This window comes from Apteryx mantelli, chromosome 28, assembly GCF_036417845.1.
Source record: "Apteryx mantelli isolate bAptMan1 chromosome 28, bAptMan1.hap1, whole genome shotgun sequence".
In the NCBI taxonomy this organism is placed as follows: domain Eukaryota; kingdom Metazoa; phylum Chordata; class Aves; order Apterygiformes; family Apterygidae; genus Apteryx; species Apteryx mantelli.
This window is the reverse complement of record NC_090005.1, coordinates 5,599,704-5,614,377: the sequence shown is the minus strand read 5'-3', so window position 1 is coordinate 5,614,377 and position 14,674 is coordinate 5,599,704. Positions and strand designations below refer to the sequence as shown.

General features: G+C 68.7%; 1 protein-coding gene across 2 annotated transcripts; it reads right to left on the bottom strand.

Annotated features, from left to right (window-relative positions):
* ARHGAP27 (Rho GTPase activating protein 27) lies at positions 1-13,503 on the bottom strand. 2 transcript variants are annotated; one of them, XM_067312046.1, is made up of 16 exons: positions 13,426-13,501; positions 11,944-12,567; positions 5,960-6,415; positions 5,601-5,816; positions 5,283-5,399; positions 5,092-5,159; positions 4,821-4,908; positions 3,438-3,542; positions 3,179-3,277; positions 3,000-3,093; positions 2,574-2,699; positions 2,274-2,372; positions 2,089-2,166; positions 1,229-1,363; positions 617-722; positions 1-349 (listed from the first exon to the last, which is right to left on the bottom strand). In XM_067312046.1, exons 2-16 carry the CDS (start codon positions 12,550-12,552, stop codon positions 172-174), a joined length of 2,574 nt encoding a protein of 857 aa, XP_067168147.1. In that variant the 5' UTR covers positions 12,553-12,567; positions 13,426-13,501; the 3' UTR covers positions 1-171. The 2 variants fall into 2 exon arrangements, with proteins under 2 accessions (XP_067168147.1, XP_067168148.1); XM_067312047.1 differs by lacking the exon at positions 1,229-1,363 and having other exon boundaries at positions 13,426-13,503.
* Between the last annotated feature and the right edge of the window lie 1,171 nt (positions 13,504-14,674).

Genomic DNA, 14,674 nt, shown 5'->3' with positions numbered 1-14,674 from the left:
TGCCGTGCTCCGGCACTGCCCGTTTATTGAGCCGATGATTGTCACCACGGTCCATCGTCCAAGGACAGGCCAGCGTTACGCGATGCAACACCGAGAGTCCTTCCCTTGACGTTCTGCTCCTTCGTGTCCCTGCCGCTGCGCTTGCCCCTGCACGTCCCCGCGCTGCCGGGCTTAGCTGTCCAGGAAGATGTAGCTGTATTGGTTCAAGATGTACTCCACTATCTGGTTCTGGAAGACCATGTGCATGGCCATGTTGCCCTCCTCGCTCGCCGGTCGCAGCAGCGTGGGGCCAAACACGATGGCGACGCTCTGCACCGACATCCGGTTCTCCTCCTTGTACTCGATCACCCTGCGGGGAGAAGGACGGTGTCACGGTGCCATCAACGCCCCTGCTGCCCTTGGTCTGCCACCAGACATGACCCCAGCCCATGAGCTGGTCCCGTATTGCTGCCAATTTGACCCCGGGACCCTCTGCTCGCTCCCCTTTGCTGCCACCCTGCCCAGGGCTGGCTTGGCTCATGGGGACCAGGGGGCTTACGGCTGCCACCCATGTTTTGGACCCCGCTATGGCTGGCTGGGCAGGAGCAGGGTCCCCGGGGTGCGCAACGGGTGTCACCTGCAGAGGTGCTGGAAGAGGACTTTCATGGTGTCGTGGTTGGCGGGCGGCAGGGAACACACCAGGTCGCGGACGCACCGGCCCCGCCGCGTCGGGTCCTGCATGTCTGCAAGGGAAGGACAAACAGGACGCGTTGGGGTGCTGCTTCTGTCCCGCAGAGCTGGGAGTCCCGTCTGGGGCCTGCCTGACCATGGAGAAGGGGATGGGGATGGAATGGGGCAGATCTCCACGGCATGGCTCCCGCAGCACTGCTGAGCCCAGCAGCACGGTGGGGAACCTCTCCTAGGTCCCAGGGGTGCTGTGAGGACCTGCTCATGTCCTGGGGTGTCTGTAATCTGGCCCCATCCCCAGCACCATGCTTGGCCAGGGTGAGTTCAGGCATCACGACTGGTACCCACTGCTGTCCCCAATGGCCGCTGGGGATGTCCCTTTCCTCCAGCCTTGTCCAGCATGGACCCTGGGGTGGTCTCAAAGAGGGAACCATCCCTTGTGGAGCCACCCCGCAGCTCCCAGCCTGCTTAGTCCAGGGGGGAAGTAGATTTGGGGGTGAAAAGTGATGGGAAGGGGCAGAGGAGCATCGGCACCAAGGCTGGACCCGTCTCCTGGCCTTACTGATGGCAGCGATGAACTTGTCGAAGTAAGCGAAGGGGAAGAGCGGCTCTGGCAGCTCACGGAAGAACAGCTTCAGGGCCCCGGTGATGACGTGGATGTCCTCCCACCGCCCGTCGTCCAGGTCGAGGTTCTCATCTGCAGGGACGGGGCAGCACTTCAGGCAGGTCCCCATGCACGGTGTGGGACCCACACTGTTTGCAGGCTGTGCTGCCTGCCGGTGCAGCCCAGCAGAGCTGGATGGATGTCCCACCAGTCCTGATTGGTTATGTGAGCCCACGGGGATGACCGGGACACCTTGGGGTTCCCCCTGCCACCCTTGGCTCTCCTGCTGCTCCAGGGAGCTGCGTGGCTCCATGCCCCCGCACGTAACAGAGTAAAACCAAGAGGAAAAGCAAGCCAAGCTCTGCTTGAGCAAGCTCCACGTCCACCTCCCAAATCCCCTCTTATTTGGGGAGATCAGCTTAGCAGCTCCCCGCTGGGACCCAGCTCACTTTAACAAGACCAGGCCTGGACAAGCTGGGGATTGAAGGGATTTCCCAGAGCCCCGGGGATGGGAGAGGATCTCCCCACCCATGGGGCTCCCATCCTTTCCTCTCCGGCTGAGCACAAGCGACATTTCACCCCTCCAAGCTGGAGACCCTCACGCATGAGGCCCTCAGAGACCCTCAGCTTTACATTTGCATCTTATTTCCACTACGGATTTTCCCAACTGTGATTTTTCTGCCCCGGGAAGAGAAGCCCTGCAAGCTGCAAAGCATCGCCAGCATCTTCAGGGCTTGACTCCCCATATGGAGATGAGAAGAACCGGTGGGAGATATTTGAGGGGGGTAGAAGAGAAACCGAGCCACCCCTGGCCCTACCGTGGTCCACTTTGTAACGCAGTTTCTGGATCGTCGCCAGGTTGCCGCTGACTCGGTACAGTCCGTCTATGTCCAAACCTGGCAGAGGGTGGAAGAAAAACACCCGGTTAGGTGCAGCCTGGTGCAGCGGTGGCTCCCCGGGCTCTGCCCGTCCCCGATCCCTGGGCTCCCGGGCGTGACGTTACCTCTCCTCTCCACCGTCTGGATGCACTGCTGGACAAAGCGGGGCACCGTGCTCCGCTCCCGCTCGCACAGCGCTTGCAAGGAGCAGCCGAACACCTGATCTGCAAAAAAAACACACGGAGGACGTTTGAGTGCCGATGATGGAGCCGAAAGGATGCCTGGAGGCAAGTCTCGATGGGGGAACCACGTTTCCAGCGGGAATATGCCCACGACGTGCCGGGCAGAGAGGCATCTCTGCAAGATGTGCTCGAAACGGCCGGCTCGGCCCCCGGCGCGTCCCACGAGCTCATCCGGGCGCCTACCTTTGATGTAGCCCCGCTCCCGCAGCGACTGCAGCGTGGGCCGTCTCTGCAGGAACTTGCGCAGCTTGTTGCGCACTTTGCTGGAGTCGTTCTCGCCGCCGGCGCTGCCCGTTGCCTGCCCCGATGCTGGCGGAGACGGGCGAGAGGTGAGGATACCCCCAAACGGGACCGGGGAGGGGATCGGGGCTGGGAGCTGGCGTGGGGGCAGCAAGGAGGATGCCGGGAACGTCGCCGCTTGGCCCGGACGTGGGGTGGGCACGAGGCCTCTGTGCGTGGGGTCAATGCGGCACCTCTGCCGTCCCCTCGTCCTTGCAGGGGACGTGTCCTGCTCTGCTGGTGCCACCCACGTGTCCCTCTGTCCTGGCAGAGCTGCCACGTTGCGGCCCCGAAAGCTTTGCTCCCGGGATGGAGGAGCTGCTCACTCACCTGCAGCCCTCCTCTCCTCGCCGGCTACCAGTTTCTCCCTGGACCCAAATTCGGCCCCGTTTTCCACATCATCTTCCAGAGGGAAGTCTGCGCCCTAGGAAAGGGGCAGGGTGAGATGCCTGTCGTGAGGGCGGGAGGTCCCGGGGAAGGGGACAGCCACCGCGCGGGCGCCTGCTCACCAGCCGCCCGATGCTGTCCACGATGGCCTTCTGCCACGTGACGATGATCTGCTCCGAGTCGTGCTGGATGAGGAACTCCGAGCCCTCCCGTGTCTTCAGCTACGAGAGCAGCAGGCGGCGGTCAGGGCAGGGGCACCGCGCTGCTCCGTCACCTGGCTCCGCGGTCCCCACGGCCCCAGACATGAACCGGAGCTGGGCAGCTGGGTCACGCACGGACCCCGGCGGGTGGCCACCGTCCCGCCGCCCCCAGGAAACTCACCTCCAGGACGTTTTTCTTGCTGGATTTGTCCTTGCTGGCCCAGGCGACGGTGGCCCCTCGCAGCTCCACCGTGTGCTCCGGCGTGGTCAGGGTGGCAGGGTGTCTCTGCGGGGACCAAGGGGACGATGGCACCAGCGGAGCCCGGCCGGAGGGGATGGGGCCGCGAGGAACGCGTTGGGATCGCCCGCATCCGAGGCTGGGGTAAAACACCCAGACGCCAGACCCGGAGCCGCTGGGACCGGCCGAGGATAGGACCCTGCTGGGCACGTGCCGAAGCGGGACGTCGGCAGCCGGGATGTCCGTGGGGTTTGGGGGGTCGGGGCTGCTTGCCACCTCCCGCGGAGCAGCCCTCCGGCCCCACAGGCAGGAGGCTGGGTTGATTTTTGGGGCCCGAAGGAAGGATGGCACAATAAAAAAATCAGCACAATAAAAAAAAAAATACGGAAGCGAGCCCACGCGTTCGCCTCCTGACACCGGCACCTCCGTGGTGCCCGTTTCTATTTTCCTCCGCTCCAAATGCAGCCTTTAGGACAACCTGTCACGGGTCCGTCCCCTCCCGAGGCACCCAGATCTCCTCCCTGCAGCCGTACGGACCAGGAGGCTGCCGCGATGCGGCGGGAATCGCTCCCATCTCCCTGGCCTAGGCCAAGGGCATAGCGGCTGCCAGCTGGGATGGAGCCGTGCCTGATGGACACCATCCCCTCGCGGGACAAGCCCCAGCCCTGGAGGAGCGGGGTGTTGATGGAGCCCCTGGGAATCTTGAGGTTTAGGATCTGGGCTGGTCACAGCGTCTTGCGGGAGCAGCGTTAACGTCGGGAAAGGAGGGCTAAGCGAAACGCCGCCCCGTCTTTGCCGGTTGCCGGGTGGACGTCCGCGAGGGAGACATACCCATGGGGTTTTAGCAGGAACTGGATGTCCAAAATGCTTGGCTTTCCCCATATCCCATCCCTCGGGGGCCAGGAAAGGGCGTCAGCCCTTGCGATGCTTCCCCTCCATCCAGCCCCTTGTCCATCGGTATCGGAGCGGTTCGCTGGAAAGGGCTGGGGACCCGCGGGCAGATCCCCTCCCACCCGTGTCACGCACGCGCATCCCACCGGAGGGGCGGCAGCGTCTCCCCCCCCGCCCCGAGGCTTTCAGGCCGGCCTCTTTCTCTTCCCGTTGCAGCCTTCGCCGCAGGGTGTTGCAAGACGGCGTCGGTGCCAGGGTGCCGGGCGCCCCAGGCAGCTTCTGCATTTGGGCCCCGCTCGCGGGGGCCGTTTGGGCTTTTTGGGGGGGGGGGGGAGCTGGGTTTCGCCGCGCTTCCCTCGCTGCTGAGCCACCGCCGCACGTCGCGAGCGAGAGCCGCAGCCCCGGCGCGGCGGCAGGGACCCGCGGGACGCTTACCAGGGCGCCGGCGGACGAGTGCTTGGAGTCCTTGAAGAAGGTCAGGATCCCCCCTTCCAGCACGGTCCAGGACGAGCTCCAGTTTTTCCTGCGGACGAGACGCGGGAGGGTCAGTTATGGGGACAGCCGGGGTGGCCCGTGTCCCTTCCGGCGCTCCCCGTCCCCTGCGTGTGTGCTTGGATGCCGTCACCCCAGGCGGAGAGCCGCGGCGGGGGAGCGGAGCGGGTTTCGGGCATTTCGGCTTCGCCCGGCACTCCGGGAGGCCGCTTACCGTAGCCGCTTCCCTCTGTCCACCGTTTTGGTCCGGTTGAGCACGCCGGCCTTCTCGAGGCTTTTGACCTGGAAGGCGAAACCCGGCGGGGGTTTAAATCCTTCGCTCGCCGGCTCGCGGTGGCACCCCGCTCGCCCCTGCCGTCCCCGGGGTGCCGAGGGCTCGGTGCGCCCCGCGGCGCGGCCGCTCACCTTCTCTTCCCGGTGGCCCGGTGCCGCCGGCAGCACGCCGCTGGGCCAGGCGCCGAAGAGCCCGCTGTCCTGGCTGGAGCCGCTGCTGGCCCGGTCGTGGCGGCCGGGCACCGGCGCCTGCGGAGGGAGCGCGATGGGTGACGCCGAAGGCACCGGCTCCATCCCGGGACGCGGTGGAGAGGGGCGGGAGGAGAGGCAAACGCTCCCAAAAGGGCTGGGAGACGGCTCCAGCGGGCACCCAGCCCCCTGCATCACCTCCCCACGCTCCGTTTTGCCCCCCCGGTCCCCGCGAGGGATGCTCGTCCCCCCCCGCCGTACCGTGTCTGCGGCGTAGTGCTCGGAGCAGAAGACGGCTCCCTCGGCTTGACTCGGCCCGTACCAGCCCGGCGGCGAGCCCAGCTCCCCGGAGCGCCGCTGGGGCAGGTACGGCGAGGCGGCGGGCTCGTAGGAGCCCACGGGCGAGTAGTCCTCCTCGGGATAACCCTCCAGCTCATCGGGAGACAGGTCGGGATAGTCCGTCTCCGGAGTGGGCGGCTGCGAAGGGGAGCCAGCTGAAGGCGATGCCCGCGACGTCCCCCGGCCGGGCATCCCGACGCGCGGCCCCCGGCCGGGCCGATCCCCCCCTTGCCGCTTCCCGGCGCCGGCCCGGCGCCCCGGCGTGCCCGCACGGTGCTCACCCGCTGCTCCGCGGCACGGTACTGCGCAACCCCCGGGTACATGCCCTGGGAGCTGCCTTCGTCTCCCGTATAGGGGGGGTCCCACGACGTCTCACCTGTTACCGAATTATAGAAAAAAGCCTGTCCGCTGGCTTCATCCACGTACTGGCCCCACTCGGCTGACTCAGGGCTGTGGGCGAGCGAGGAGGCGGGAGAGGCGGCCGGACTCACTCCGTCTTCCGCCTGCTCAAAGGGACAATCCCACGTGGTCTCGCCGGTGAGCGGGTTGTAATAAAACAAGTGTCCACTGTCCGGATCCGTGTGGGTTTCCCAGTCGGCCGCGGAGCCGCGAGGCTCCGTCGGGCCACGTTGCGGGGCCGAGCCGGCGGCCGCCGCCGCTGCCGCTGCCGCTTCCTCCCGCAGCTCCTGGACGTTGAGGTAGACGGGGGCGGGCGGCTCCTCGGGCTCCTTGCGTGCCTGCGGAGGGACGGGATGGGGGGATGCGTCACGGGCAGTTCCGGCGGCGATTCGGGGTGCTGCTGAAATGCCGGTGAGCCGAATCATCCGCCTCGGAGCCCAGCACGGGGGGGGTTCATTCATCCCGCACCGCAGCGCGCGGGGAGCTTCCCGCTGCTTGGAGCGAGGCGCTTTCCCGCGGGGTTCGAGCCCCCCCGGCTCTCCAGCATGGATGTTAAAGGACGTCTGCACGGTCTCCTTGGAAAAGGGAGACCAGCCGGAGCACGGTGGCACAGTTTGGACCCGGGGCGCCGTGGCCCCGGCGCTTGCACCCGCAGCAGCAGCCCATCCGAGCTCCCCGCTCGCTCTCCGGCAAGCCGGCCCCGTGCAGCGCCGAGGCCGACGGCTTCTTCACCACATCCCAAAATAGTTGCCTATTTCTGGCCGGCTCTGAAATCCCCCGGCTTCGCCGCCTCGCTCCCCGGCAGCCCGAACGGGTGGCCGGCGAGGGCTGCTCGGGTGCCGGGGACACCCACGCCGGGGTGCCCGGGGTCCCCTGCTCTCCGGCAGCCCCGGCTTTCGCCCCTGCCCTGGTTTTGCTGCGTCGCTTGGTGTTTTAGCTCCTCTTGCAGCCTTCAAAACCCGCCCAGACGAGCGCTCCCGAGTGCACGGCTCTGCCACCCCCTTGCCCGCCCGGCTGCCGACGTCCCCGTTGGGACGCGTGGGTCTGACCCCCCCCGGGTAGCGCCTCCGCGAGCTGGAAAAACTCAGGAAAAGCATCGGCGTCAGGCTTCGGACCCGGGGGGGGGGGAGATCAACTTTCTGCCTCGCTTCCTTGCAGAGCTTCTCCCCGCTGCCGGGCTTGTCCCGGCTGAGGTCCCGGGTACCAGCACGGGGCGGTAGCGTTCCCAGGGCCCTAAACTGCTCCGAGCAGGAAGGTCACCAAAGCCGCGCTTCCGTGGTGCCTGTTACCCTTTGATCACCCCTGCTTTTACTGCCTTCCCGGAATGGGAACAAAGTTTCCCTGGTCCTGCCCATCTCCCCGCGTCCCCAGCGGCACCGGCCGTGACGCCCCAGGACCCTCTGCCGCGGCGCCCACGGGCACCCGCAGGGCGCAGGGAACCGGGGCGAGAGGCCGCCCTTGTCCTGCAGACACGGGACGCGAGGGGCAGCCACGGGGGGGACCTTCGCGGTGGCACCCGGTCCGGGATATGGGACCCGGCTCTGCCACCCGGGTCCCGGTGCCTTTACTGCGAATGCTGCTCCCCCCCCTTCCTTGCACCAGTTGCATCTTTAACCGTTTCCCTTTTCCCGCGGGAAACCGCAAGCCAGAACGCGCTCCCTTCTTGTTGAGCCGCTCGGGGACGAGCGTTTCTGGGCCCGGGGGTGCTGCCAGCGGCCCCCGGGAACGACCTGCCCTTGGCTTCCTCCAGAGCACCCGGAGAAAAATCGGGGAAGGAGCCCCGGCATCTCCCTGCACCCCGCTGCGCCGCCGCAGCCCATCTCCGGCGCGGCCCCCGAGACGCTCCCCAAACCCGCCGCCTCCCTACCTTGCCCAAATTAAGCAGCCGGGAGACCCTGCTCTTGGAGCGGTGCAGCACGCCGGCCGCCCGGTCCCCCATTTCGGCGGGTGCGGGGCAGCGGCGAGGCTCCGGCGCCAGGCGCCGCGCGGCTGACGGCGAGACGCGCCGGCGAGGCAGAAAGGAGAACCTGCCCCGATATGGGCCGGAGCGCGGCGCGCGCTTCCTGTTGGGGTTTTGGGGGCGGAAGAGTTGCCTGGAGACTCGAGTTTTGAGCGATGCTCGCTCGGTCGCTTGTTGACGGTTTTACACCGTCTTGCCACCCCGCCGGCTGCAGTCGGGGCTGCAAAATCCCGACGGTGGCGGTGACGGCGCAGGGATCGCTCCGGGGAGCAGCAAATACCCCAGGGAGATGCTGGGCTTGGGGGGGACACCCAGGACGCTTCCAAAAAGGAAGGTTTTTCCATCCAGGATAGCCTGGAGATGCACGGCCACGTTGCTCCTTGCAGGACCGCGGGAAAGCCCGTGGCGGGGGACCGATGTCCGGTGGAGGACCGGCCGGTGTGACAACCGGTGCCACGGCTCTCCCGCTGCTCCCAGGGCAATTTCAAGCTCCTGCTGGCTGGTTCCTGCGAGCAGCGAGGAGACCCGGGCGAGAACAGGAAAAGCCTCTCCGGTCTCGAGGAGATGGGCCAAGGCCGGCCCGGCGCCTGGGCTAAGAGCCCCAGGGATTCGCACGGGCATTAAATCCTCCTTTAAAGAGAATCCCCATCCCTCGAGGGCCGCGGAGCCGGCGAAAGCCTCCTGCAGGGCGATGAACGCCGGCGAGCGAGCAGAAGCCGGGATTTGCCGAAGCCTCGAGACGGCGCAACGCGTCCCCGGGTCGCCAAAGCCTCCAGCTGGGGCCGATCGCTCCGGGCGCCCGCGGGATTCAGCAGCGCCGGCTCGGGAGCAGGCAGCGCGGCCGAAGCATCCTCGCCGCGGTGCTGCCGCGGGGAAGAAGGCACCCCGGCAGATGAGATAGGTTTGGGGTTTCGCCCGCCCGTGTCCGCGGGCGAGGAAAGCCGGGTGACATGGAGCGGATTTGGGGTCGTGGGAGCGCAGGGAGCGCTTCGCCGGCAAACGGAAGCGGAGATTTCTTATCGCCCCGCGGGCCTGACACGCGGTGCCGGCGCTGCACCCGGAGCCCCAGCTGGTATCGATGGGCTTCGGCTGAGCAAAGAGCACCGGGAAGGCGGCGGGAGCAGCCAGGAAGCCCCGGCAGTGCTGGGAAAGGGCGAACGAACCTCCCGGCACGAGCTCTGGCTTTGCCGTCACACGGGGCAGAGAGCCTCTTCCCAACCCTGCGGCTTCCCGGAGCGGAGCAGGGCGCCAGCCCTCCCCATCCCGCTCCAACCGAGGCGGCTCGCAAAACACATCCCTGCACTGCTCCTGGCGGGAATGGCATGGAAAAGCCTCCTCCAGAGGTGGAAGCAGCCCGGGGGGAACCCACAGCTCCTCCGTGCATGTTTTTTCCACTCTCAACAGCTTCGATCCCACCCTGCCGGCTGTTCCCGTGCCGTAGCCGGGGTGGCAGCTCGGCGCGCGGGCGAGACTGGCCTTGATGGCACCATAAAGTAATAAATGGGGTATAAAATTGTCCCCCGCGGTGAGAGGTGTGACAAGGCCCCCCCTTCCTCTGCCGACCCCAAGTGTCACAGCACCCGAGTCACCGAGAAAGCAGGGACAGGGTGATGTCCCCCCCACCCCCCCGGTCTCCCTGAGGGGCTTCCTGAAGAGCCAGGGGGGCTCCGGCGCCCAGTGACACCTCGGCCCCTCCGTTTTCCAGGAATGATCCAGGTCGGATCCCCCCTGCCCGGCACGTGCCTGCCTGGCGGTGGTGGCCGTAAAGAGGCTCCTCCCGAGAGCCCGGGAGAAGCTGCCGCTTCCATCTCCGAGCCCCGACCGCCCCGAAACGGCGACCGGACACGGGGCCGCGCGCCGAGGCGGGTGCAGGATGCTCGGGAGCACGAACCTCCCGGGCCCGGCGTGCACGGAGCAGGTGCCCGGGCTTTTCCGATGGCATCTTGCTGCGTTTCCTATCTGCCTGCTTTTTTTTTTTTGGGGGGGGGGGGGAGCTGCATTTTTTTGCTCTCGTGCTGAGGCCGTAGCCAGAAGCAAAGCTTGAAACGGGAAGAGCGAGCCGGCCCCGGGTGCCGCGAAGCTGTTCCCACGCTTCCTCGTGCCGAGATCTCCCCCAAGCCATTCGATTTCAAGGCTATAAAATGGCTGTGCGACCTGCTCCGTCCCAGCGCAGGGATCGCCCATCCCGGGGGATTGAGGGGGACACAACACCCCGGGGGGGGGGGGGAAAACGCGGTCCCGTGCCACGGTCCCGTGGGCTTGGCCGAGGAGAGGGGACACGGGGACACCCACTCCCCGTTCCACCCGTGGGTGCAGCCAGGAGCGGGCAGCAACACCCACATCCTCTCCACCCCGGGGCGGCCCGGGAGCCGCCACCGCGGCCGGGAAAAGCCCGGCGCTACTTACTGCCGTGGGGCGAGCGGCGGCCTCGGGGTGCCGGGGCCTCCGGGCGGCCCACCCGTCTCACGGGGGATGCACCCAGCTCCCGCCCTCCGGCGCTGGGTGCCGGGAGTCCGGGCAGGTGAGCCACCCGCCCCGCTCCCGAGGGGAGGAGTTGGTGCGACTCGCTTTTAACCCCTTTCTGCCTTCGCCGCTGCCCAAAAACGCCCTGCTTCGCGCTGCAGCCGGCGTGGGGGCACCGTGGGGTGCACCCGGGCCCCCTCGGCTGGGGGGATTCGCCCGGCAGAGCCGAGCGCCTGGGATGCGACGGATATTCAAGCTTGGTCTGGCTTCCGTGCGGCAGCTGATCCTTTCCAGGGCCATTTTTCAAGGGGAGCATCTCCATCCGCGGGAGCCGCCCTGGCTCCGCTTGCTTGGAAATGGGCGCTCTGCCTCCCCTCCGCTCCGAGAAATGCCGTCCGGGCTCGGCAGCTTTGCAGCTTGTGGATGAACCGGCTGCTCTGGCGAGGACGCGGGGCCCAGGCGCAGGGCGATCGGCGCCGTCCTTGCCGGCGCCGGCCCGCACGAGGTTATCGCTCGCCGCGGTATCGCTTCCAGCGAACCAGCCGCCCATATCGGCATTTCCCAGCACGGCCGGTGCAAAAACCAGCTTCCCAGCGTGCAAAACTCCTCCGGTTCGAGCCACGAAGGATGGGATGCACAGGCGGCTTTGCAAAGTGCTCTCCGCCACCCCGGCTGCTGAACGCCCGGGCAAACCCGCGTCCCGCATCGCCGAGGTTAAAAACAAAAAAAAGCCGCGTGCGCACCGCGGCCGCGCCGCACCGCCGCGTCCAGGAGCGCTGGTTTTCCGCGCCAGCCCCAGCTCCTGGAATCATGTTATTTTGGTGGCGCTGCTTAACCGCCTCTGGCTATGGAGCAAACCCACGGACGCGGCGTCCAGCTCTGCCAACGTCACCTCTCTCCCGGAGCAGCTGGGAAAAGCCTTGCCCCAGGCCTGCCCAGGGACCGCTCGAGTCTTTTCCTCTTTTTTTTAAGAAAAAATGAGAATCGAAAGTGTTTGCAAACGGCCGCTGGGCGAGGAGCATTCACCCTCGGGGAGGCCGCCTGAGGTTGGGGAAACTGAGGCACGGCCTCGGCGGGAGGCGCTCGGGGTCACTGCCCGGCGGCGGGGGGGGGGATTTCGCCCCTGCTCCTGGCGTAACCGCGTGCAAACCGACACCTCACCGCCCCGGCCAGGCCGGGGGGTTCGGTGCGGAGAAGGCGGCAGGCATTTCCTGAAGATCAGGTTTGCCCCGTGGGGCCAGCTCGGCGGGAAGGCGGGAGAAGCCCCGGCGGCACCAGCGGTGCCCGGGGAGCCCGGGGTGCGCGGCGGGTATTTAGCATCCTGCCGGCGGACACGGCCCCGGAGCGGAACAGCGGCGGAACAACCGAAGGACCCCGGCGTCCTGCCTGCCTTGGCCACGCTGCGGCCACCGAAGGCGGGAGGGACGGGCGACGTTACCGTACCTGAGCCACCCGGCCGGACCCCCGCCGCCTCCTCGCTGTCTCCGTGTCCTTGCCGGTGGCGTGGAGGGTTTCGGAGCGGCTCTTGCCGAACGGTGGCGAGTGGCCCGGGGGGTCCCCACCGGCATGGCCGCGTGCCACCCGGGGCTCTGGCGTCACCCGCGCCGGCTCATCCGGGGACTGTGTGGGCCACCCGGGCTCGGCGGGGTGGCAGCTCAGTGCCGGGGGGCCACCGGCCCGCGGGGGGGCCCGGGCCGCCCCGAAGGAGCTCAGCGCCGGCGGCGAGTCTCTCCCGGGCGCCGGGCCGGGGGGCAGAGCGTCCTCGGCGGCGCGGAGGAACCGGTACTCGTAGGCCGGCGGCGGGGCGGCGGGCGGCTCGTAGAGGGGCGCCGGCGCGGCCATGGGGGGCAGCTCCTTGACGTACTGGGCCGGGATGTAGAAGGGCCGGGCGTCCCCGCTCCTCTTGACGTGCCACCAGTGGTCGTTGGTGCGCTTCAGCAGCACGTAGCGCTCGTTGGGCTTGATGGAGACCAGCGTGCCGTCCTTGGCCCGGTACTCGAAGCCGTACTCCACCAGCACGTACGCGGCCTCCGGCGGCCCCGCCGGCTCCATGGCGGCCCCCTCCGCCTGGAAGACACGGCGCGGGGAAGGGGGCTGCTCAATCCCATCCGCCTCGTCCTGCTGGACTCCCCCAGAGCTAGCGGCCGACGCGGAGGCGCCCCCAGCTCTGAGCTGAGGGGGGAAACTGAGGCAGGGAGGTGGTGCCCCCCCCCCCCCCCCCGCTGCCCCGGCAGCCTCCCCTGGCGGCAGTGTGGGAGCGGCGGCTCCGAGCTGGGGGGAGCCGGCAGGATCCGGGGCGGCTTCGCGAGGGCCCTGCTCGCGGGCCGTGCCGCGGCCGCGCCGGAAACCGTCGGCAGAGCGGAGCCGGGCGGCGGTTTCGCAGCTCGGCCTCCGGCAGGGCACGGGGGGCTCGGCGGGGACGCGGATGTGGGGCCACGGTGCCGCTGCCGGGGGCGGGGGGGGCCTCAGCAGCCTCCTGAGCCCGGCGCGGCCCCCCCCGAGCTCAGCCGACGGCCCCGCGACGGCGGGGGCTCGGGGCGAGCGGGAGGCGCCAGCCTGAGGCTGCCTTCGCCCTCGGCGCCGGGGACGGGGGGGCCGCGACGTCCTGCCGGGTGACCAGCCGTCACCCCCCGCCTCGGCACAAGAAGGATCCGGCCCTGGGGGCACACGCGGGGCCCGGTGATGCCATCCGGCCAGATCCCCCCCCTCACCAAAGCCACTTGCTCACCCCGCGCCCATCCCACCCGAAACGGCCTCGCCGGAGCCCCCCAACACGGTGCCGGCACCGCGGCGGCCCGCCGGCACCCCCGGCCGCGAAGGCGCCCCAGCTCCGCAGGGAGCCGCCGAGCGGACGGACCGGCGGCCGCCCCGCAGCCTCCGCACCCACCGGCGTCGCGCACCCCCCCACCCCGGCGCGGCGCTTACCTCCAGCCCCCCGTGCGGCGGGGAGCCGGCGAGGCGGCCCGGGCGCGCGGCCTCGGAGCAGCCGCCGCCGCCTGCCTGTGCCTGCGCGCCGGGCTGGCGGTGCCGGTCTCGACTTGCCTGTCGGGCTGCTGCCGCCGCCGCCGCCGGTTTCCTGTCGAGCGCTTCGCGGCCCCCCGGCTCCGCGGCGGCTTCCGCGCTGCCAGCCGAGCCGCCGGATAAGGGGCGAGCCTCAAAACGGCGGCGCCCGGCCGCCCGCTTCCCGCCGCCCCGGCGGCCGCTCGGCCTCGGCGGGTGCTGGCAGCGGCAACGGCAGGGCGCCCGGCATCGCCGCCCACGGCTCGCGCGACTGAAGGGCTCGGCGGGGCGGCCGGGCCCGGCGGCCCGTCCTATTTCCTCTCCGGGAGGCCGGTGGAGGCCCCAGGAAGGAACCGGAGCGAGGGAAGGGGCTGCTTCGGAGGAGGAAGTCGCTTCCCGCGTCCGGCCGTGGCTCGGGGTGGGGGACGCGGGAGGGAAGCCCAAGCCCAAGCGGGTCCGTGGCGGCCGCCGGCCGAGGGAGAGCAGCTACGGCCCAGTGGGGCGTTCGGCCACGGGCAGGTTCCCCGTCCTGGGGGGCCATGGCGACGTGGGGGCATGGCCACGTCCCCCTCGATCCCGGGGGGGTTTCTCTTTCGGGCCGCAGTGGGAGGAAACGATTCCTCGGAGAGGTTCCTGCCGCAGGAAGGGCCGGGCCTGGAGGCAGGACCCGAATCCAGCGCCGCAGGCCAGCCGCCGGCCTCTGGGCTCGGGATGGCCTTGGCGTCCTCGGAGAGGAGCCACGGGGCTCCTGGCAGCTTCCCGCGCTGCCGGGGCCGGGTGACATGAACCCCATCCCGCTCTGTCACCAGCCCCGTGGAGACCACCCCAGACACGGGGAAGGTGTCCCCCATGCTCAGGCTTGCTAAGAGAGACGGGGGCAAGCTGGAGTTTAAGGTCTGGTTGCCCAATTCGTGGACAGCCGGTGGAGACAGCAGAAGCAAGAGCGGACAACCTGCGCCTTCAGCTGCACCCAAGGGAGCCCGGGAAAACCGGGGAGCCCTTGATGCCAACGCAGCCTCTCCAAAATGAGGACGGGGAGGATAGAGGAGAGGTGACACTGATCTGCACCAGCAGACCTCATCCCTCCATCCCTTCTGCCGAGACAAGAGGCCTGACCTTGGCTTTAGGCCTGGAAACCTCTCATGTCGCCTGCCGTGGAGAAGCAAACCCACAA

Excerpts from the sequence above, each read along its gene's own strand:
- ARHGAP27 (XM_067312046.1), bottom strand. The coding sequence starts at position 12,552 with ATGGAGCCGGCGGGGCCGCCGGAGGCCGCGTACGTGCTGGTGGAGTAC. Across the intron at positions 3,278-3,437 it reads GCAAGAAAAACGTCCTGGAG|CTGAAGACACGGGAGGGCTC; the intron begins GTGAGTTTCCTG and ends CTGCTCTCGTAG. Across the intron at positions 350-616 it reads CTCTTCCAGCACCTCTGCAG|GGTGATCGAGTACAAGGAGG; the intron begins GTGACACCCGTT and ends TTCTCCCCGCAG.